The 24,443-nt window shown below is 45.5% G+C and overlaps 1 protein-coding gene across 1 annotated transcript; it reads left to right on the forward strand.

Annotated features, from left to right (window-relative positions):
* The first annotated feature begins 3,666 nt into the window (after nucleotides 1–3,666).
* Nucleotides 3,667–24,172, forward strand: EMP1 (epithelial membrane protein 1). The gene is made up of 5 exons (XM_007076294.3): nucleotides 3,667–3,863; nucleotides 18,885–18,997; nucleotides 20,589–20,685; nucleotides 20,800–20,940; nucleotides 21,882–24,172. Exons 2-5 carry the CDS (start codon nucleotides 18,920–18,922, stop codon nucleotides 22,046–22,048), a joined length of 483 nt encoding a protein of 160 aa, XP_007076356.1. The 5' UTR covers nucleotides 3,667–3,863; nucleotides 18,885–18,919; the 3' UTR covers nucleotides 22,049–24,172.
* The last annotated feature ends 271 nt before the right edge of the window (nucleotides 24,173–24,443 follow it).

Raw genomic sequence — 24,443 nt, forward strand, 5'->3', positions numbered from 1 at the left:
CAGCTGCCTGAAGAACTTAAAGGCAGTAATTAGCATCAATCTGGTAACTGTCCAAGGTGGCTGCATTGGCTCCTTTCCCCTGCCGAGTTCAGATGTCTTCAACAGCCCATCCTCTTCTACGGCAACATCACACCGCTGGGTCGGCAAGACTTTCCACTTGGCTGGAAGTGCCTGACCAAGGGCCCACATTCTTGGAACGCTCTTGGAGTTTCATGAATTTTATCTTTCAAAACCAGTTTCAGGACGAGCTCGCTGAGACAAGAAAGCAGGGGAGACTAACAGGATTTTAGAGACTCTCTATTTGGGGGAATTATACTAAAATGACATCTCAGTGAGACAGACCTGAGAAAGGAAACAATACAGGTGGAAGAAAACAGTCTGAGGGAGAAAAAAGGACAGGAGAGTGGCAGGAAGGAAAGAGGGAAGAATATGAAATTTCTGGTAAATGCTCAAATTGCAAATGTGAGTGGCAAGGGACAAAACACCCATTTGATTTTGGAGGATACTACCTACGTAACTTTTAATTTATTTACCTTTCAAGCAGTGTTTGCTAATATTAGCATTGACATCCCCTGCACATATAATGGGGAACATGTTTGAGATTCTTTTTGGCTAACTGAGTTTGAGCAAAAACAAGTTAAAGCTATTATTAGTTTTCTTTTCTGGGAGCCATAAGGGGCCAAATCTACCTTCGGAGGTTTCTCCTTGTATCTCATCATTAAAAGCTCTTGATTCATACGTTCATTAAAAGTGTTTACGCCGGCTCCAACTTGAAAAGCTGCCCTAAATGGCATTGTGCCAGAAGTTGATTCTCATTGCTTCAGAAGGAGGGAAAAATATTCTTGTAGTTGAGGGTGACGCTGTGGCACTGGGCAAGAGGGGACATTCCTTGCCAAGAATAAATGACTTTACTGAGGTCAAATGAAATTTTGCCCGGTTCTTTACCCCCATGGAAAACGAAAGTGTCTAATCTACCCTCCAGATGAAGGGCATGGGAGCACGGAGCAGACAGGCAGATTACCCCTAAGTGTTTGAAAAGACCCGTGCAGATGGCAGAGAGAGCTGTGCTCTCCGGCCCCATGTGGTTTTAGACCCCTGAACTCTTCCCTATCCATAGCCTTAAGCTCATGGCCGTGGAAAGAATCAGAATCAGACTTAACATTTTAATCACATCCAGAGGCACGGTAAGCTGGAACTTCAACCAGAACAGATCTGATTTCCTTCCCAGACTTGACAACTTTGCTTTATAAAATAAGTTCAGTGACATTTCAAGGGTTAATTAGGAGACTTTAGAAATCCTGGACCGGCATTGATCTTTTAAAAATATTTATACAACTTCACTTTATATGATGCCACGTGTGTGTGTGTGTGTGCGTGTGTGTGTGTGTGTGTGTTAAGAGCTCAAAGCATTTAAGATTTTCTTTCCAAACCCTAAACATTTGCAAAAGTACACAGGAAGGTGAGATTTATTAAGCACATTTGGAAGGCTAGGACGTGGACTCACTTTAAAGTTGAAAGGTAGGAGGGTGGCTCACTTACCCCCAGGCCAGGCAGTGGGAGAGAAAAACTAGAGCTCCTGTTTCCAGGAGTCCTGTCTCCAGGACCCCTGTCTCAGTGCACTGCCTCTCCCTTTCAAACCCATTGTGGGAATCCAGAAGGACCAAATGACTCCTCCACTGCTCCTTTGTTAACCCAAGAGCACCTCTCCTACAATGTTTCCTGGCTCCAGATTTCTCTATAAAAAATGCAACCAGACCACATACTCCTCAGCATCCCAGGATTCTATCCCCGGAGCCCAGCTCTCCTCGGGAGGGAGTATGAAACTTGTAGAAGGCATTGGAGGTGAAGGCAAGCTGAAGGGGGCGGGAGGTGAAGGCTCAGAGAGAATGTGCTGTCCATTCTGTCCTCACAGCTCATGGAGGATTCCTGGGTCTCACCATCCTCCCCTCTCCAAGGCTTAGGCTGTTCAGAGATCACTGGGCCTCTTAACCTATTCCTGGGAGTGGCTTTTCTCAAACAGGCACTTTTATTATCAAATGAGTGATGGGGGAGGGGGAGGTGAGGAAAGATAGGAGAAGCTGATGCAGTCTTCTGTCACATCATCAGTTTGTAATGAAAAACCTATGCTGTCTCATCCTTACGGGGACAGAATTCAGTTTTCAAGGGTTGCGAAGATGCAGTATTAAATCAGTGTGTGCATGCATGCGTGCCTGCGTGTGTGTGTGTGTGTGTGTGTGTGTGTTTTCCCCAGCATCCACTTCAGCAAATATTTCTCCTTTCCACTTTGAAATATTTTTCCTAAAAAACAAAGTAATGTAGGTTCATTGCAGAAGATTTGGAAATGTGACCCACAAGAAACTGAAATTCACCTGTTAATTTTACCATGTAATTTTATCAACATTTTGGTGAATAGCCACAGTCTGTCCTCTATTCTCCTATGGAATAGAAGTCCCAAGAGGGTAGGGATCTTGGTCACATCTGTGACCCAGAGCTCTGAACAGTGCCTCATGCGTGGCAACGTGCAGATATGTCGGTTGAATAAATGCATAACTGTAAAAGAATAATTTGGATTAAAATTAAAATAGGTTGTCACGATGCAACAGGGAACAGAAATAGAGTTGCCTGGATGTGGCAGACTTGGATCCAAGCTGCAGCTAATAATTTATGGTGGCTCCTTGGATATGTCACATCACCTCTCTGGGCCTGAGTTTCTCCTTCAGTCCAATAATCATAGTTAACATTTACTGAGTGCTCACTAGGTGCCGAGCATTATCATAAGCTCTCTCCGTGTTATTTCTCACTGCAGCTCTGTGAAATGGGTACCTTCTGCCCCCATCTGATGCACAAGGAAACAGGCCTGGGGAGGCCGATTTATCACAGCCGCACAGCCAGTAAGTGGAGAGCTGGGCTTGCACTGTGGCATCTGAGTTCTCTTCTCCAGTGGAATGCCTTGGCTATAGGACCAAGTGACTTCCAGGGCCCCTCCCTGCGAAGCTCAACTGTGGAGCAAGGTCCAGATGATTATTACATGGAGATCAGAGAGCAAAGTTCTTAACTAGAGGACTTGCTCCTGAATGTGAAGAGTCCACATGGGCATTCATTCACACAGCGTAATTAGAGACCAGTCTGCTGTTGAAGCAGCGCTCCATCATTCAGAGGCATTACGAGGGCTCGCGTTGTGTCCTGTTCTGGTTCCCAGGACAGCTGTCCCTAGGACGGTGCACCTAAGTGAGGCAGGCAAGCAAGTAGGAACTGAATCTGATCATTTCTGATGGCTGGCAATCCGGATGCATTAGGCAGGGGAGGAGGAAGGGGAATCTCCTTTGATGATTAGCGAGGATTTCAACGGGCAGGGCTCTGTCCTGTTCCCTCGCCCCCTCCTCCCCAGATGTACATTTGGACAGATAAGTTGTGTTTGCCTATGCCCATGGTAACCGTGTCTCCTTTTTGGTGAGGAGGAACGGGCTTCGGTAAATAGATCTATTTGTGTGACTCCTAGTACTCATTTGAAGCAATGTCACTCCTTTTTCCACTGTGGTCTGTGTGTGTGTGAGTCAGAGGGAGCCTAAACAGGCTTCTTTGAATTGATGGCTCACTCCCAGCCTCTCTTGACCAACTGCCAACCTAGCAGGGCGTAGCTTACCAACAAATCTTTTTTTTTTTTTAAAGGCAGACTGATTCATAGAAACTCCTTTAAAACGCAGTGAAAAGAAACCGCCCATCACACACCCCAGCACACTAGCGCTGGAAACTTATAACCTCGGGAGGCAGGTCCCTCCCCTCACTGTGGTCACATACCTTCAGAAGAGCAGACCAGGCAGCCACCAGCTCCTCAGGGCGCCTCCGTCGCTTAGGACCCTCAGGTAGGACAGCTTCCAGTGCTGCGGGGAAGCTTGGCAAACTTTCTTTCCTTCTCTGCTCTCCTTCTTCTGACCTCGTCACCTAAGCTCCACGTTTTCTTTTTCCCTGTAGCTAGCTATTTGTCTATGAGTCTCTGAATTGAACTCTTTGAAACATCTGGCTGAAAGTGGATACTGAGACAACTTTTTCCATAAGGTTCAGAAAAATGCCTTTTGACCGGGAGTTTGGGGGACCCCGGGGTGGAGGGTGGGGGGTAAGTCCGCGGGACTGGGCTGTGATAATGTTTTGCAGTAACTGGGTCCTTGCTCTGAAATGTGGAGGGAGCAGGGATTTCGGAACACGCCAGGATAGGGCATTCTTCATGGGGAAACACTACATGCCTTTGAAAGGGCGCACCAACTTGCCAGATGCTTTCCAGTTTGTCCGTTTGGATTCAATTGCTTCAGGATTTGGGTTGTTTCTCTTGGTCGTTTGCTGGTCTCTTTTGGATGATAGGTAGATACGTGCTTTTCTGTTTATTTTAGTTGTTGCATTTGCTCCTGCTCTTTTAGCTTGTCCATTCACTTCTGTTTAAATGTGTTTTTTCTCCACACAGGATGGGAGGAGGGGGTTGGTTTGTTTAAAGAAAACAGAGAGGTGGGGGGGAGGGGAGCGGGCGGGTTGGGAATCAACTGGTGTGTCAGAGAAAATGCGGGAGAGTTGCGTTTGGTGGAATCAGCCTGATGTGGATTCCAGAGCTCCATGTCTCCTGGCCAGATGTAGAGGATGGGGAGAGGCGGGAGGGAAACTGGGTTTGCAGGAGAGGGTGGGGCAGGGGAACTTCATCTGGTGTAGAAAAATGGTGAATGGCTTTGTGCTTCCACCCCAGAAACAGCTGAACTTTAGTTCTGAGTGGAGAGAAATAATCATTATTATCAGAAATAAGAAAATAATTTTTTTTTTTAGCTGAATGTGGAAGTTTTCGGCATGGAAGGCAGTGATTACTTTGGAACATTTTATCTTCTCGCTCTTCCAGAATGTGGTTGTGCAAACGCAAACACTAGTATTAATGGTAAAGAGAGTCTGGAGAAAAGAAGAAGGGTGATTTCTATTTGGTTTTTTTTTTTTTTTATGTTTATTTATTTTTGAGGGGGGGCGGAGGGTCAGAGAGAGGGAGACACAGAACCTGAAGCAGGATCCAGGCTCTGAGCTGTCAGCACAGAGCCCAATGCAGGGCTCGAACCCATGAACCGTGAGATCATGACCTGAGCCAAAGTCAGACGCTTAACTGACTGAGCCCACCCAGGCGCCCCTGATTTGTTTTATTTTTAAGTTAGCATTTTGGCCTAGGTGTGGCCCATTTCAACATAGATACTGGTTTTATTTTTCCTCCACATAAACAAGATGAGGAAAATGACAGGATTCAGCTTGTCAGACGAAATTAGGCTTTTCCTTTAGAAATGCAATTCGTTGGAAGAGACGATTTCAATGCAATCAGCTTGTGTACATTGTACAGACAAGGCGCCTCGTAAAACTGCCCTCGAGGGGATGATTAACTAAGTGCAAGGGAAACTTTTCAAGATGCAGGGAACTCCCACATTTGCTTAAAATGTTTATTATTTCCAGATTACATGGATGTGGATTCAAGGAAGCCATTATTAAGTTGATAGTAATGGTATTCTATGAATCCAGCATGAATCTTCTTGTAGTTCTGTGTAACTTAAAGCTATAAGCAATATTTATCCAGTCAGCACATAGAAAATACTGACAAATCTGGGAGTGTCGACCATCACAAATTGCATTTTTTTTGTGTGTGCATTTCACATTACACTGTAGTTCTAGCAGTGAGAAAATACGCTGTATGTTATTTCCTGGAGTTTTAGGGCAATTGTTGAAATGCTGTTCTAATTCTTGCCTTTCCCACTGCCTCTAAGAAGTAGTGAGGGAGCTCCCTAGCTGCAGGAGTGTTTCTGGATTTCAGCTCTAAGTCTTTGAAAATACTGAAATGTGAGGGTTATTTTTTCCCCCTGCAGCCTCCCACCCTCAGAGTCGGATTGAATTCCACCACAGACTCTGAAGAATGGGGCGGGGGTGGAGTGCTGTCTGGAGGGCTGCAGGACATCCGGTCTGGCATCCTGGTCAGAGGACCCCCCAGATTTTACATTGTTTGAGGGCACTAAACTGTCCTGAGAGTTGGCACAAGGCCATCAAGGGCCAACCCAGAGCAGATCGCATCCCAGAACAGATGCTGGCTACTTCCCAGGACTACAGGGCACATCTCTGAGGAAAGGAAAGGCATCCCTTCTACTGGCCGCTAGAAAAACTTACTGTGACTTTCTCAACTCTTTCCTGCTTCCCTCTGAGACCAGCTCAGGCCTATCCAGTTCCCAGGGGCCATCCAGACTCCAGGGGGGCCTTGTGAGTGGGCTCCATAAAGACCACCCTGGGATGCAGACCCTCTTGGCTTGGTGTGGAGGGTGCAGTGGGGGGTTGGTTCATGCCAGATGCACAGGGATCAATGGAGAGACAGCAGTCAGCAACCTAGAAGGCTTATAGATGAAGCAAAATGTTTTCCTGTAGACTCCTCAGAGCCCGATAGGAAGTATATCCGACAAATGGCCATAGAAAAGGGCACACGGCAAATTTAGTTACACTTTGTCTTTAATTTTGTTCATCAAATTCTCAGTTTGAGGGAGATTCTCAGTCTGAGGATCAATTCATTCATTCTCCACCATATGCAGAAATCCTATTTTTACACCACCTTGGACAGATGGCCACTTTACATTTCCTTAAAATTTCCAGAATAGGGGTGCTCACTACCTCCGAGTGAGAATCTCCATGCTCCCCCACTACCACCCGCCCACTTTGCCAGACAACTCTAATCATTAGAATTTCTTAAATTCAGCACAATTGGCTTCTCTATAACTTCTATACTGTGCTCCTAGTTCTGTTCCTGGGCATGCAGAAAATATCTCTTCCATTTTTGTTGTCGCTCTACTCTTACTCTCTAAACGCTTAACCCTTAATTAATGTTCAATGGATAAAACTTGATGAATTGGTATTATCATTATTACCTAAGACTCCGAGAGAGCAGGAAGCATTTTTAAAACTTTACAACTATGCACGTCGTCAGCCATACCCACAGGATTTGATTCTGAGGGATTTCATTTTCTAAACACATGAATATGGTTTCTTCTTTCACTTACCACGAGTATATCCAAGGCTGCCGAACACAAAAGCTCAGAGACATTTGGGACTGTCGGACGTACAGACCCAGAGGGGACACACCCAGTCGCTACTTATGGAGGTGATGGTTAAATCAATCAAATACCAGAGGCACAGGCTTCGAACTTGGCCTTGCCGGAGTTATCCCGTAACTTGGTTTATAGTTCACGTAGCTCACACCTTTACATTGTTACCACCTGTCATGATAGCTCCAGGAACACGCTGCCAATCCATTATAACCCCAGACTCGGTCCTGGAGAAGAGCTCATAACCTTTAGCCAGTGTAGATCTGAAAGTTTCTGACCGTGAAATTCTCTTTTCCAAGACTCTTCCCAGTTCTGCTTAGATGATCCCGGATTTCTGTTCAGTAATCAAGGGAGCCTTGATTGCTTGAATTCACAATACCCCACCCCCAAACACATATGTCTTGAGACCACTTTTTGTGATACATCAGTCCCTGGTGCCCTGAAATAATTTCTTTCAATTTAACTGAGAGATCCACTGACACTGAAGCATAAAGATAAAAGTACAAATCCTTGTGGAGATCTCTGTTTCTCTCTCTTCCTTTGAAGAAATATTTGGGTCAGCATTTTCTTCTGGAAATGGGCATTTCCCTGGAACTAAAATGGACTCCCCCGCTCTTGGTGCCATTGACTTGATGTGGATGTGGCAGCTTTCGTATTTCCTGAGTCTGTTTCACGAATTCTTCCCTCAAATGGGGTAGTTAAAATTGAGAACACAGGCATAGGTTGAAAGTGGTGGTAAGAATCTCGGGGCAGATGCAACATGGCTGAATAGGGGAGGGAGGGTTGTGGTCTGGTCCCCACTCTGTCCTGTGACCATGGGCAAGTCACTTGTCTTCTTCATGGAGGGAACAGAGCTTGATGGTCTCCACGGCCTCCCTGTGGCTCTGAAATTTTATTGTTCTAAGGTCTTATCATCCCTTTTTGAGGAATCCCTTGGCTCATGCTGATAGTTCAATCCATAAAAGTTGGGAGAAAAGTTAACTGAGGCATCGTGTTGCATCGCAAGGTATTTTACACAAGGTTGAGGGTCCAGGCAGCCTCCTGGGCTCATCTGCTCTGAGATTCCTTTCACCTTGTCATCAGATAGTAATGATTCACCCAGCTCTTGGAAGAAAAGGAAGAGGTTTGACTGATTACACACAAAGGGCGCCAGCTCAGATGAGAAGAGGCAGGCCATAGAAGCCTGTTAAGACACTGACAACAAAAAAGGATTCACCAGTAACCAAACCAGGTTTAGGAAGAAACTGAGCTGGTCCTGGGAAAGGAGCTCCACCCTCTTGTCTGGGAGGGGGACCCTGCAGCGTGAGGGTGTGGCGGTAAAGGTGTGGATGAGAGCGAATCTTAGAATCTTCAAATTCAAATAGTCGAATAGAACAGTCGTAGAGGAGGAAGAGGGAGCGGGTGCAAAGGCAGGTGTTTCCTTAGGCTTGTGTGTTGAGGGAGAAGAAGTGCCACTGGACAGTTCTAGAAGAGGGAGAAAGAGCGCTGCGGAAAGAGAAAGACAGGGAGAAGTGCGGGGAGGATCCCACCCTATTTCCTTCCCTTCTTGTCTGGGGAACACCCCCCCCCCCTTCAATGTTTCTGAACATTCCTCAGGGTCAGATATTTTGTTCTTTGTCCCCTGTGAAGAACCTTTGTTGCCCAAGCTACAAATGTTGGTCAATACATCCTTGGTGTCATTTGAATTTCCACTGAAAATTTATGCCAACAGGGCAGTGATCTCCCTTGATGTTTTTCCTCTTCTCAGAAGGCTCCGATCAGAGCTAAGAGCAAAATGAAGTCCTTGATACTTTGACTTCTCTCAAATAATCAAAGGCCCCTCTTTGGGGGCGGGGGTGCTGGAGATGGGGAACTGGAGAGAGGTTTGGTATCCTGGAACGGTGAGTTAGGCTGGCGGGTGCGTCCCGGCTTCCCTTTGCCGGATGTGGCTTTGGTGGAGAAGGGACGCTTGTGCTGTGGGTGGGGGCCAGGATGAAACGTTGGAAGCGTGTCTTAGAGTTTGCAGTGTGGGGATCTGGTCTTGGACTTTTGGTGGTTCTGCTGTGGGCCTCCTTAGCAACATGACAGGAAGAAGCAGCTGCCCCCGGCACTGTTTTGAGGGGGCACTGCTGACCCTCTGATGAACCAGGAGGTGGTGGAAGGAACAGAGTGAAGGGTAGCTATGGTAGAAGGTCTAGAACGTCTGCTGAACCCTGAGACAAATACGGGAGAGAGAAGATCATGCTGGAATGGAGGAGGCCCGGCCTGGAGGGTGCGAGACGGTGGGTTTCAGTTCCCTGTTCTGGTTTAGCTCCGGGGAAGGTGCATTTTCTCCTTGGTTCAGGGACTGGACTAAAGAACCTCCACACCTCTAAACAAGCGCTCTCACAACTCACAAAGAGTTAGGAGGCCTGTGCCCCCCCCCCCCCCCCCCCCCAGCACACTTGCCTCTGGCGGCCTCCCTCCCGGCCCTGCGGGCTCTCCAGGCCGCTTTGCTGGTTGAAGCATGCTGCCGCCACCTACTGTCGACCCGCCCAAGTGCCCCTGGGCTGGGCCACACCTTGATTTTCTTCCCAGACCCTAGTTATTGTCTTGGCAACCTCTCCCTCAAAGACATTCTGGTGGCCAGGACACTCCTCTTTTGTCAGAAGCAGAAGACAACCACAGCTTCTGTCCTCACCCTGGGGGCTGTCGCCCCAGCGGCCTGGCCAGCTGCGGTCTGGGGGCGTGGGCTGGTCCCCGCATCACAGCCCAGGTCTGGCCTGAGCCTTTGCAGATGTTGCCAGATCCACCCCCTGCTTGGACACAAAGGAGGACAAGAGGAAATGAGAGAGAGAGAGAGAGAGAGGCTATTCTCCTTGGGAGCATCTGCAAAAGCAAGATTCATGCTACTTGTTTGTTTTTAGCATAGTCGTCAGCCCTTGGATTCTGCCAGAGAAGTTGAAAGTCCATTTGGCCGGCCTGAGCCTCTCATCTCACGTAAAGGAACAAAAAGAATCCTCAACAGCCATCTAGCCTTTGCTCTGTCAGGCACGAGCCCCTCAATCCTCACGCTAGCCCTCTGAGGTCTACAGATCACGGTTAAGAAGTGCTGCAGTCAACAAATCACCGCAATGTATACTTTACATGTCTTACAATTTCATGTTAATTATACCTCCACAAAACTGAAGTTAAAAACAGAAGGGATGGAATCAGGATTTGAACCTGGAGCCCATGTTCTTTATCACTGCATACTCTTTCTCTGTAGGAGGCACCAACCAGAGAGGTGATGTGATTTTCCCAAAGTCAGAAGTTAGAGGCAGAATTTGTTGGAGATTTTGGTTTTCTAATAGGTGCTTGCCTTTTCCCTTCCTTCTTTCCTTCCTTCCTTCCTTCCTTCCTTCCTTCCCTTTTTTTCTTCTTTCTTTCTTTTTCTTCCTTCTTTTCTTCTTTCTTTCTTTTTCTTCCTTCTTTCTTTCTTTTTCCCTTTCTTCCTTCTTTCCTTCTTCCTTCCTTCCTTCCTTTTTCTTTCTTTCTCTTTCTTTCTTTCTTTCTTTCTCTTCCTTCTTTTCTTCTTTCTTTCTCTTTCTTTCTTTCTTTCTTTCTCTTTCTTTTTCCCTTTCTCCCTTTTTTCCTTCTTTCTTCCTTTCTTCCTTCTTTCTTTCTTCTTTTCTCCTTCCTTTTTTTTTCAATACCATGCTTGTTCCCCCACCCCCACCCCCTGGTTCTTCATCCCTAACTATGCAAGAGTTTGTGCTAGTTTATATCAAGGTCAGTCAAAACACTACTCTTTCTCTAATAACCCCCATTTATTATCGATAGACCATGTTTGGGAGATGGAGCCCCCTTTCCTCCAGGACCATGAAAAAAATAGTTGTTTCCCCTAGAGCATGTAGTTTTGCAGCTTGATTCCTGATGTTTCTCCTGGTCATAAGCTGCTCTGCATGTAAAAACATCAGGCCCCTTGATGATGTAGCTATAGTGAGATACAACCTGAAATTCTTTCCTTCCACACCAAACATCAGACATCCAGAGGCAGGAGGAAATGGCCCTTTGGGATCCTTTCTCTCCACATGTTTCCCACGGAGAAATTAACACCGCCCTCTCCCACCCCTACGTAAAAACAATATTTAGAATGGAAAGTACGCTTGACATAAAACAATAACAATGGCCAGAAAAGCTCATCTAAGGTCTCATCCACTCAACCTGCTTTTAATCCCAGCCTTTTCCTCCTCCGGACACATCCTCTCTGACTGCTCCCAAAAGAGAGTGTTTCCTTTTCTGCTTTTGTGTTAAATGGACATCCACTTTGCCAACCCAAATGATCCTCGATGGGACACAAACACATCAAAAACAAACCAACCAAAGCAGAATGATCCTGAGGAGGATAGAAAGGCTTGGTGTTGCCACTCTACACAGTGTCTTTACGGAGGAGCAGCAAGCAGCCACCGTTGGGTGTCACGCTAAGGGAGGTGGCGCAGAGATAGAGGCTGACTCAGGGAAGTCATGTGATCAAGGGCAGCTTCATCTTTCATCTTTTCTCGTGCCTCGCAGGAAGTACCACGTCTTTGGTCAGATGGTGTGAGAAAGCTTTCTTCAAAGTTTACAGTTACCCAGAAAGGCACGGAGATTTCACAATCAGGAAAACATAATCCAATGAAAAGACAGAGTCGTGTCTAAAGTCGAGTAAAATCAAGACCGTATTATGACATGATTGAGATTTAGGGATCTACGGTGATGTCCTCTGGTTACTTCTTTGATAGCATGGAAATGCTGCTTTAAAGGTGACCATTCTAGAGAATGCCTGGAGGCAGCTTTATTTTTTATTTTGTTAAAAAAATTTTTCTTAGTGTTTATTTATTTTTAAGAGAGAGAAAGAGAGGGCAGGGTGGCAGCAGAGAGAGAGGGAGACATAGAATCTGAAGCAGGTTCCAGGCTCTGTGCTGACACGGGGCTCGGACTCACAAACCGTGAGATCATGACCTGAGCCAAAATCGGATGCTTAACCAACTAAGCCACCCAGACGCCCCTGAAGAGGCAGCTTTAGATTAAGGGCAGAACTAAGATAAGGGGTAGGAGTTGCCAAGAGCAGATTCTGATGCATTGTCAGAAGGACGTTTCTAATGGGAGGGTCTTGGCAAGTAGTGAGCTCCCTGTGACTGGAGGAGTTTAAGCACGACTTAGATAGTTCCATGGTATGGATTTGTAGCTGGGGTTCATATATTAGGGAGAAATTTTAAGGCCCCCTTCTCAGTCTAGAGATTCTATAACTTAAAAAGATAGAAAATTTAAATCTGTGGACAAATTAGTCGTTAGAAATTTAAGATATTTTCTTTGCATTCACTTATATCCTCTTAAATAAAAGGCAACAAACACATATATACCCTTGTATGTTCAAATGTCAAAATTACTCAGGAAAATATTCGTATGTTTACATAAGTATTTACATAGGAATATATAACATGGAGCTTGCATATAATAATATGCTCAATACATAGTTATAATCATGTACAAATGATTTCTAAAAATTGTAAAAGACTAAAGTTTGTGTATGTAAAAAATATATATATATATATAATACATATATATTTATATATATATATAAATGCTATTAGGAAGGCTATATATATATATATATATATAGATATAGATATAGCATTTATTTGCTCACTGAATGGAAGTTTACTTGGTACCTGTCATAGACAAGACTCTCCTTTCGGAAACTTAGAATCTTAGGGATGAGAGAGCCAAACATTACCATAAGTAATTTTGTTACCAGGCAGATTGCCCCTAGTGGTTTTAATAAAGAGCTATGTAAGGTTATTACACAGTGGGGGAAAATGACTACTTCTGACTTATGTATCCGGGAAGGCTTCTTAGAGAAGGCAGGATTTGAGCTTCTTTGAAAAAATTTTGATAGGTAGTTCCTGGAGGAAGCACACTTGAAAGCAGGGCTCTTTCTTTGGAAATCAAATCCTCAGGATTCCCAGGGCCGGAGTAAGGCGTTTGGAGCCTCTTTTCCAGTGGTTGGTGGAGCGGGTGGTGAGGTGCTTGGAGGATTTTGAGCAGAGGAGTGACAAGGTCAGATAACGAAGTGGCATAGAGGGTACAGCAGAGAAGGAAGAGCTCAGAAGGAGGACCACCGGAGAGGCTGATGCCGTGGTCCAGGTTAGGATCTGAACTGGGCAAGGACAAGGCGAACAGAAAGTAAGGGGTGGATGAGGGATAAATAATGGAGGAAGAACCCATGACCTGACTATGGTTTTTTGAGCTATAAAATTGGGATGAAAGGAAGGAGAGATGGGGAATTTGGCAGCTGGCCATGATTTCTCCCTTCTCCCCAGAGAAGCTTGGGTTATACAAGGCTGTCAGGAAAATGACCAAGCTGTCTTCGTGCTAGGCAGCTGATTCACATGTTCTCAGAAAGCTCTCTTGCACCATCTGGTAAAGGATGCCTCCCTGTGTCTTTGTCCGGGAGAATCTCACTCACTCTCAAATGAATGGGGGACATTTGACCTCTGTGCGACTCCCTCTCTGCTCACATAGCCTCCGACCTCCCCACCCTCCACCCCCATTTCTGATTATGTTGTACCCCCAAGCTCTGGCTAGTTCTTCAGTGATTGAAGCCCAGGATTTCCACCACTTCCTTTGCTGGAAGAGTGGGTTTGTCATTGTCCTATTCTATTGTGTGGCTCCCAGTTATTGTGACTTAGACCACCACCCTTAAAGAACTGCATCCCCCAGACTCTGGTGGTGGCAGTTCAATAAATACACATACACTGTGGTGGGAAGAACTTATATGACCCAAGCTTAACAACCATGGAGCCAAATTACCAACATCTAAACTCCTCTTCTGTATCTTTAGAAGTCAATTATTCTCAAAGTCTCTGCAGTATTACGTACCCATCAGAAAAGGAAAGGTGCCCATAGGAGCCTGATTTGTTTCTCGTGGTCAGAGCATCCTAAAAATTAAGGCAAAGCAGTCTCAATAGCTATGTTCCTTTGATTCTTTCATATTTTTTGGGAGTTGGAGGGCATAAAAGGAAGGCAAGAAACCAATAAAGATTTAAGTGGATGGAGACAACCTGGAGACGACAGTTATCCCCCCTCCCCCCACCCCACCTTAGGTAGTCATTTAGAGCTCCAATTACCTTATAGAATTTGTAATTCTCAAGGTCATTTCCACTAACTGTGATAATTTTCTTTTAGCAAAGAACTTAATGCAAACCTAGAATGGTGAGTGTTGTGAGATTTGCATTGGGACTAGGAGCATAAAAAGACTGCCGCTCCTATGTGGGCTGGGCAATTTGAGAAGAAAAGGGGAAGCATGGTCAGGAATAAAAGATGGTGGTGGTGGAAAGGGAACTGGCTGGTCTGTGTGTTTGGGAGAAAAGGAGAGAGAGCTGCTGTGTGGCTCTAAGTCTCAAACTTCCTTTTCTTTTAATACTCAACTTCTCTCTAGAGTCACAATTCATGCCTCCCATGCTTTTCTCAGTTTCCTGCTCAGCCCAATCATATCCCTGAGCACCCCTGTCTCAAGAAATCCTACTCTGCTTACAGTGATGGGTGGAGAAATATGTTTCTTGCAACTTGCATAGAACAGTCAGTGGATGTCCTAGCCCCTAAGAACACAGTGAGTGCACTAGCTCTGTTGGCTTAGGTTTAAGTACCATAAATAATGTTATGGGAGTCCCCAACAACCAACTGACAAACTTTGGGACTGCCCAATGCACCAAATGCTCTGAAGGTTAGGCATTGCACCTAGTTATTTAGAATTGCAATGCTGTTATTTTGTACTTCCTGGTTTGAGCTGCCCAGCTGTGACTAAGAGTATGCTTTCCACTGGAGAGTGCCATCCAAAGCATTTTAGAGAGGTCTGAGGCAGAAGCCAATTATTGTTTTAGTGAAACCAACTGCCAAGGAAAAAAGTTGTAACAGTCAATACTTCCAATGATATGGATATTCAGAAATGGTTTCTTTTCAGTGCTTTTGTATGAAGTGAGATACATACCCAGGTAGGGAATGAGTCTCCTTGCAAGCTGCACTGCTGGTAGAGGGTGGGCGGAAGGTTTAAGAGCACGAGAACTTCTGTTATTTATTTCCATTCTGCTCTGCTATTAGATCTCCAGACATTCACCCATTTGTAGAATGGTTGTCTATGAACATATCAAGATTTCCTCTGCCACCTCACCTCTGGGTGAGGGTTTCTGTGCTGGGGATACTCTAGTATAGGGACTGGGTTACTAGGAACAATCCAGATGAGAAATTTAAGAAGATAGTTTATTCTGTTTCCAAATGTGTTACAGAGGGCCACTGAAAACAATGGAAGCCCTCCTAAGCTGACAATGGATGACACTAATAAAACCTGACGAATTGGGGGCAGTGAAAAGATGGAGAAGTTATATGTATTATGTGCTATCTCCAGCTAAATACCCCTTACTTCTGGTTGGATATAGCAGCCAAAAGCAGAGGAAATTATGTGTTCTATACACTAAGCACTCTTGCTAATTCAAGACGTTTTGCTCCTTTCCTCAGCGGATAGATGTGGCATGATCACAGGAATGTAAGATGAAAGAGAGTCACTTCTTTGCTTGATTCCCCCACCCACTCCTCCGGCTTGCACAGGCAGGGAAATAATGATCAGGTGGGGCTTTGGCTTAGATCAGGAGTGAGATCCAGCCTTGGTTCTGGTGGCAGTGGCTACAGGTCTCATTTCACAAGCAGACCAGAGCACACCTAGTTAAATCACACCACGTTCAGTCCAGGGAGCAAACAATGCTTACAGCAGGCAAGGAGAGCATCTGCAGATGACTGGCCTGAAGGTTAAAGCAGCCAGGAAAAAACAGCAGAGCACACACAAAACACAAGGGAAGGTACCAGTCCCTGGAGAAAGGGAATACTACACGACAAGGCACTATAGGACCTCTCCTTCATAAGGCCATTACCTTCCAGATCAGGAGAGAGATCAAGAGGCTGAGGGGTAAGTTGGGTGGGCTGAGGTGGATGTGCAGTAGGAGGAGGGTGTATGGAATGCAATAATGTTCAAGTCATCAAAATGGAGAGTGTAAGCTGAGCAGGGATGAAAGGAATCAGACTTACTTCGGAGGGTTACATAGCAACCCAAGGGGGCAGAAATTTCTACTGAATTCCCAACAGCATGCAAGGCAGGGAACTCGTGATGTTTCCTCCACCTCGTTTAAGAAGCCTCATTTGGTGTACTGTATTCTGTTCTTGGCCCCTCAATCTTTTCCCACTTTTAGGAGGAGGGTGTTTGTCAATTAGAAGCCAAAGGAATAAAAAAAGCATTTATAGAGCCCAAGAAGGATTAAACATATGACTCGTTATGTAATAATTTGTAATCCCCTGAAGTCAGCCATTTCCTTTCCCCATGAAGGTCAAGATCAGGATCCAGGGATGGTGTGAGCTTTCTCCTTCTGATTCCTGAGGGTGTCTTCTTAGTGGCCTCCCCACTCACAGGGCAGGTATTAGGCATAATGACAATTTCTAGGAGCCCAAAATGATCTGCACACACTGCCTTGTGAGGTACATAGAAGATATCCTACTACTTGTACTTCTCATAGGGCAGCCTAGTGACTGACTGGTTATATTGGCAACAGCCACTCTCAGTTTCATAGAATAATAATAGGAATACTAATAGCCACAACCAAAGCCGCCCTATTAGCACCTGCCATGGGGCAGGCCCTGGGCTAGTTTTACTTTCATGATCCAGTTTAACCCTCCTGTCTCCCTGTATAATTAACATTGCAGCCCCCACTTTATATAAGAGGAGACTGAGACTGAAAGGTCAAGTGATCTTATATGATTCTAATTCCACCTGTTTAATTCGGAAACCTCTTTTCACTGTGCATTAAAGTCAAGCAGAAAATTGCGGAGGTATGCACGAACCTGCGAAAAGCAAAAATAAATTTGAATGTGTAGGAAGATTATTAATAGCAGGCATGAAAGCTCCAAGCTCTCCCCTGAAGCGGCAGGATAAACTTCATGATTTTTGTCATTCACAGTGAAATTGGACACATTCCTACAAAGTAGTCTGGGTTGAAGGGAAGTGTTGGGATTGAGGAGGAAGGCAGGGGTTGCTGGAGACAGTTGGGATGCACGGAGGGGAAGCCAGTGTCTGCCTCTCATTCCTGGCCTGTAAAGAGCAAGTCTCCCTCAGTTACATTAGAACATTCTAGACTTTGTGGGGTTTTGTTTGTTTGTTTTAGAACATTGTAGACTTTGAGTACTGACGAGGAAAATGAGAGGAGATAAAAGGCACCTGAAGTGTTGGGACGATAGCATCAGTGCTGGCCACGAAATACCTGGGACAGCAGGAAAGTGGCTCAAGAACGCTCAAAGCTTCAATTAAATTAGGTGGAGTGAGAGAGAGAAGCAGGACAATTGCAGGATGTGCACAGCCATCCCCTCCTAGGTGGGGACATCCACATATCCACTCTGCTGTGAATAACCTCCAGCCCTTTCCTTTTGAAGTCCCTTGAGCCTATACTGCATCGTAACTATTGTGGGCATGATAAAGCACTCCCTCTGCAGCTGACATAAATCAGAATAGCCACTCCCATGTGCATCCTGCGTATTTTCTTTATGATCAGTGGGCTCCCTTTTTCTCCTCTGCGGAGATTATTGCTGAACGCTTTTGTTATCTATACCCATTCTTTTTTTTTTTTTTCCTCCAACGTTTTTTATTTATTTTTGGGACAGAGAGAGACAGAGCATGAACGGGGGAGGAGCAGAGAGAGAGGGAGACACAGAATCGGAAACAGGCTCCAGGCTCCGAGCCATCAGCCCAGAGCCTGACGCGGGGCTCGAACTCACGGACCGCGAGATCGTGACCTGGCTGAAGTCGGACGCTTAACCGACTGCGCCACCCAGGCGCCCCATCCATACCCATTCTTAATGCATATTACTTCCCAGTCCTCCTAGCACGTGATTTATGCATTTGCCTGTCTTCTCCATTGGGTCCTGAAGGATTGGACTTTGTGTAAATGTCATGCACAAATAGATGGCACCTTTAGTGGTGTTTCAGCGTGCATGCTTCTAAAGCCCCAGAATCGACATCATGCATCAACAGAAATACAGCACTGTGCCCTAGACAAATAGCAGAGTCCCTCCCATGAGCCACACACAGCCCAAAGGCTCAGGTGCAGTAACACAAATCTGAAATGTTCAATCAGTAGGTGATCAGACCATTAAACTGTAATTAGGTTGTTATAATTATTGAATACCAAACAACATTATAATAACAGAAGTTGTGGCTCTCACATTTTATAGCTCACCCGGGATCAAATTAGTGGCCTATTCAGTCTCTGGGCATAGTAATAGCTGCTGTTCTGTAGAAGGAATCCACTTCTATTAATATCACTGGCTGAGCAGTTTGATAGAGGCACGGACCCTTCCTCAGTGGAAAATGGAAATTTATATGACATCGTTGCACAGAGACCTGGAAATTACAACTGTGAAAAGGCCTTTTAAAAATCCAAGTTTTACTTTTTGGTGCTTACACCACAAACGAGATAAAACACCAACGGTGATAAAATGTGGGCTTTTCTTTTTTGAAACAGGCTGTATTAGAGAGAGGAGTATATAAATCCTTGAGAAGCGGAATTATGTTTCTATTGAGGTGTATGTAAGCAGACGAATAGGCACTTAGGAAACTAGGTTAATAAGATGTTTCTAGGAATTTATAATGAAATTGTGATGGTTTTTATTGCAGCTCCTCCTGACTTTAGCAGATAGTCCACGCATGTGGGAAAGCTGAATCATCTTACTGAAACTGACAGTAACCTTTTTTCCCTCCTTTGCCTTCTGTCTTTTCAGAATTCTCTTCGCTCTTGAAGCATCAAAAAGCCAAGATGCTGGTGTTACTAGCTGGTATCTTTGTGGTCCACATCGCCACTGTCATCATGTTGTTTGTCTCCACCATTGCCAATGTGAGTAACGTTCTTTTTTTCATTCATTCACCCAGAAGTTATTTGGATACTTATATAAAGCGCTACAAAAGAAGTTTGAGCCACAACCCCTGCCCCTTGTGAATATACAGTTTAGTTGTGGAAAACAATAAACACACACGCGCACTTCCAACGATTAAACAGCGGGGGGATAAAAGCCAGTGTCAACAGCCAGGGCTCTAGGTGTCTAGGGGCTGGAGAAGACAATGAGACTTCTTCAGGCTCTAGCAGAATCTTCTCCGGAGGTGGAGCTTGGAGGATGGGCAGATGGGCGGGGTCTCTTGGCAGGAGATGAATCGAGGAAGGAGTAGCGACGCGTTCCAGGCAGGAGCGCTAGCCAGCCGAGGTGCCTGCCTCCTTGAGGGAGAACCTGTGTTCAGGGCGGAATGAGGACAGCCATGTATGCAGCAGGAGCAGAACTTCTCTTCCGTCTGGGAACCTTGATTAGAAGGATAGATGGGAGAGAGAGGATGAGAAGCTGTGGTTGCCAGACTGATACATTCAAATTCTGAGCTGAGAGTAGCACGTGAAAGTGGCATTTTGCGTGATTAACCTGGCTCCACGGAATTAACTCACTTAAACAAAACAACATAAAAATATGGAGGTAGCAGGAGCCTTTTCTCTCCGAAGCTTGGGCTACTCTGACCTCTAGTGGTAGTCGATAGCATCACATTTGCTTTTGTTGCGCTTTTCTCAGAAAGAGACAAGACAGCTCCTCGCACACAAAAATCAAGGCCACCCGTCACTAGATGGGCCAACGGTGGTTCCAGAATCTCTTTAGGTCCATGTTACAGTTAAAGAACAAATGGGCTTTAAAGTTCAGATAGAAGAGTTTGCTAACATTGGGGGGCGGGGGTGTGTGATCATAAGCAGGGCTAATTTAAGTACAACTCTGATAAGACAGAATCCCCATCCATGAGGCCTTCTCCAGACTGTAGGTTGGCCATTCTATACACCAGCCCCTAAGTCTCTGAGAATAACGACAAGCCCAGTGAACGACTTCAAACCGCAGAAGTGGAGGCCAAGAGTGCTGAATGCCTGAATTATCAGCTCCTAATACAGGGCTTGGCACCTAGCTGCTTCTTGAATCAAGAGCAGGTGATCACACGTTCTTGGACGTGCCCTTCCAGCAATGCTCATTCTAACAGGTGCTGTGTGTGGGCAAGTGGATGCTTGTTTTTCAGAAGAAGAATGGTTTTTCTTGGTCCAGGTGGGAAGGGACACCGGCACCACAGTGAGCCTTGGGGAATACGTTTTGGTCACTCTTCTACTTTTAGGGGCCTCGACAGTCTTCTGTTTAGATGAAAGTGGCTTCTTGACACGCAGCCCCAGAGAAGCTGTGTGATTTGTCTTTAGCCACACACTCTTCCATCTTTCCTCTTGGGACCTTTGTGACTTCGGTTTGAGTCACATCTCATTTCCACCAAGGGTTGGGGGTGCTGAGCCGTATTTGTGGCTCAGTACTGTGTATTGCTTAAGATTCGATCCCGGCCCAAATCTGATTTGTTATTTCTTTTTCTTTTAAAGCAGAGGGTGAGTTTTTCAACCACTGTTTGTTTCCTTTTGGTTTCAGGTCTGGGTGGTTTCAGATGATACAAAAACATCGGTAGGCCTTTGGAAAAACTGTACGGGTGGCAACTGTGATGGAGCCCTGTCGTATGCCGATGAAGGTATGTATTCAAGGTCTGTGCTTGGTCCTGAGGGTTGGCGTGATCAGAGAAAAGTCCAGCCCATCCGGGACGAGTCAGTCTAATACCCTTGTTCTCCTCCTCCTGTGTCCACAGATGCCCTCAAGGCCGTGCAGGCTTTCATGATCCTCTCCATCATCTTCTCCGTCATCTCTCTCGTGGTCTTCGTGTTCCAGCTCTTCACCATGGAGAAGGGAAACCGCTTCTTCCTCTCGGGGGCCACTATGCTGGTGTGCTGTGAGTATTGCAGTGGTGGGCTCCCATTCGTGCAGGAAAAGCTTTTATGTGGGTCTTACCGTGGGTGCTCCCGGCAACTCGGACAGACAAGCACATGGCTCAGTGAAGTCACTTTGGACAGCTTTCTCCCCTGGTTGTTTGTTCTCTTTTTGAGAACCCCTGATCGCTGCTTGGAATGAGTGCTGTCAGTTGCTTCATTGTTTAAACCTTGCGCTCCTGGGGCTGCCCTGTCGCTAGTCCTTGTACAGTGGACACTTGAGGGCAGGAAGCTGGCGGTCCTTAGAGAGCCGAAGCCACTGCCTCAGTGCATGGCCTTAGTGCTGTTCTTATTCTTCGTCCTTCTTCCCAAACACACAGAATTTGGTGAGAGGCTGTGTTCTTTTGTATCCTGGGCAGCCTGCCTACATACGCGGAGGTCCAGAAGGGAAAGCTGAGTGGCGGACATGAAGTTCTGTGTTTTGCTTCACACTTTTAGCTTCTCAGAGCAGTAGAGATATGAGAGCCCAAACACCTCTAGTTTACCAACACAACCATCGAGGTTGGTCCAGGGCAAATCATAAGAACAACATTTTGGGGCTAAATGGCTAGATTTTATCCTCCCGATGAGGGAAATAGGATCTTTTAAAAACTATACAATCGGGGCACCTGGGTGGTTCAGTCGGTTAAGCGGCTGACTTCGGCTCAGGTCATGATCTCATGGTCCGTGAGCTCGAGCCCCGCATCGGGCTCTGTGCTAACAGCTCAGAGCCTGGAGCCTGTTTCAGATTCTGTGTCTCCCTCTCTCTGACCCTCCCCCGTTCATGCTCTGTCTCTGTCTCAAAAATAAATAAACGTTAAAAAAAAAATTAAAAAAAATAAAAATTATACAATCTTTTTTCTTTGTTTTAATGTAAACAAACAAACAAACAAACCAACCTAAACTTTTTTTTCCCCCCTTGCAGGGCTGTGCATTATGGTCGGGGTGTCCATCTATACTCATCATTATGCCAGTGGTTACGGAAACCTCTACATGAAGAGTCACCATGGCTATTCCTTCATCCTGACCTGGATCTGCTTCTGCTTTAGCTTCATCATTGGCATTCTCTATCTGGTCCTGAGAAAGAAATAAGGCTGAACAAATTCATGGGGATCCGGGGGGGTGGGGGTGGGGAGAAGGAAGCCGTTGAATCTGGGAGGGAAGTGGAAGATGCCATGCAGGAAAAACCAAGAGAGGGGCGGGGGGCGGGGAGGGGAAGTAAGGGTGGGAGAGGCTGAAATCCAAACCATTCCTGAGGAGGTTCTCTATGGTGGAGCCCCTGCCCTTAGGAGAAAGTAATTGGCTAGTACTCTGCTGCTCCCTTGATGCGGGCCCCAGGAGAGCCTCTCTCCAGCCACCACACTTGGCCTCCAACTGTCCTCAGTTACACACGCTGGGGCCCCATCAGCTGCCACACCACTGGCTCCACTCCTGAGGCTGAATTCTGGGTCTCGCACTGCGGTCCTCAGACCTATTGCATCAAGTTAAAATAGCGGTACAAGTTCCAGCAAGAGCAGATCTTGTTCTGGGGTTGAATATGCTAAGCCTGGAAGCCATTCCGCCTTTCTGACCCAAAACAAAACATCACATTCCAGTCTGAAGGACTTACAGGAGGGTTCTGGCCAGTGAGCCATTATCCCTCTTTAGAACAGATATTTAACTCTGTGGAACTCAGTGGTATTTGTGACAAAAATGGGAGAAAGAGATACAGTCCTAAGGCCAAATGGGTGGATTGCTTAAACCAAGAAAGAGAACTTTTCACAGTGGAAGGCCTGGGGGATGGTCAGAACTCAGACAAGACCTCACGCGGCTGTCCCTCATGGAGACCTCTCGCTATGGACTTTGCTAGGCCTCTTGCTTAAAGCCAAAGCAGCTCTTCTGGCGATCTGTAAAGCCACTAGTGACCAATTCAGTGGTGAAAGTACCACACAAGTTATGGGACCAAGGGGCAGTTTTGTGACAGTGCTACAGTAGGGTTATGTTTTTAGGACCCCCTGTCCATACAGTCAGTATTTCTTTTAAGTACATGATGGGAGAGAGATGGACACGGTTCCCTGTGACACGATTTATTACCCTCCCTCTCAATGATAACTTTTGAGGATGTTTTGTCTAATTATACACATTGGGGATCAGGACTCCTAGGCTCAGCGGTGGCTCTCGCTTTGACTCTGCCTGGAGTAGTCACCTTTCAGAGGCCCTGCCTATCCCACTTCACAGGTGATGCAGGGCCGTTCTGGAAGCTTAGTAAAACACACACGAACCAAAACCAAATCGATCCTTGGGTTAAAGGTGCTATATAATTGTGAAGTATTAAGCATACTAGATTTCGGTCGTGGTAAGAATACAGGGCCTGCATTCCCAGGAAAGTTAGAAAATTCCCATGAGATAATTAAAAATATAGGTGATGGGCAGATAATTTCTTTAAGGAAAAAAAAAAAAGCAAAAACTCTTGTGGTACCCAATCAGATGGTAACTGGCTGTCTGTTGCCATAGGAGCATTTCTATATAGGACTTAGTTGCAGTATGTTATTCCTGGTTAAGCAGGCATTGCTCTGGCCTGGAGGAGCTGTTTCAAGCCATCTCAGATTCTGTCTAAAGGGGTTCTTATGGGAAGACATTTCCTCTATTGCCTGAGAAGATCTAGCCCAGGGAGAATCTGAGACATCTTGCCTACTTTCCTTCTCCCAGCTCTCTCCTTATCCCGTTTCTCACATGATTTTCCTCTTTGGGGAGTTGTTATGCCATGACTAGTGGTATTTATGTAAAAGGACTATGACTAAGTATATTTCTCTGTGTTCATTCTGGTTAAGGGAGTATTGAGGGCAGGCCACCAGATTATCGTGGCTGGGGGTAGAGAGACAGCAAGCCAAAACCGCGGGACGATGACCTTTTTAATTGTGACTTAATCATCACATGATTAGAGAAGGCTGTCTTATGTGCAGAAACACACTTACATATTAGATATGCCCAAAAGAGATACTTGCATTAGGTTGGAAAGTCGAACTATGACTGGAGTGAACCATGTATTGCCTTGTCTTTTACTTTATTTCTGTGACATTTATGTCTCATGTAATTTGCATTACTTTGGTGGGTTGATCTAGTACTGTATTTGGCTTCTTCTTCAATAGATTGATATTTCATATACTATAATTGTAAATATTTTGATACAAATGTTTATAACTCTAGGGATATAAAAATAGATTCTGATTCCCTTCACCGTGTGAATGTTTTCTTCCTAAAAAATGCAAGAGATGAGGAATAATCATGACATTTATACCTAATTAAGTTGTCAGTCAGTGCGGTTTGGACCACTTGGCATTTATTGGAGACATTAAGTTACCTTCTGGTAATACATTAGGCATTTCTACAGTAACTCAGCAAGTGAACATTATTAGGTAGTTTTATCTTGCTTTAATTAAACCTCTTCAAGCAAAAACCAGAATTTTGTAAGCTAATACATTAGAGAGATGTTATGATCTTGAATCAG

The sequence above is a fragment of the Panthera tigris genome, chromosome B4 (genome assembly GCF_018350195.1).
Source record: "Panthera tigris isolate Pti1 chromosome B4, P.tigris_Pti1_mat1.1, whole genome shotgun sequence".
NCBI classification, from domain to species: domain Eukaryota; kingdom Metazoa; phylum Chordata; class Mammalia; order Carnivora; family Felidae; genus Panthera; species Panthera tigris.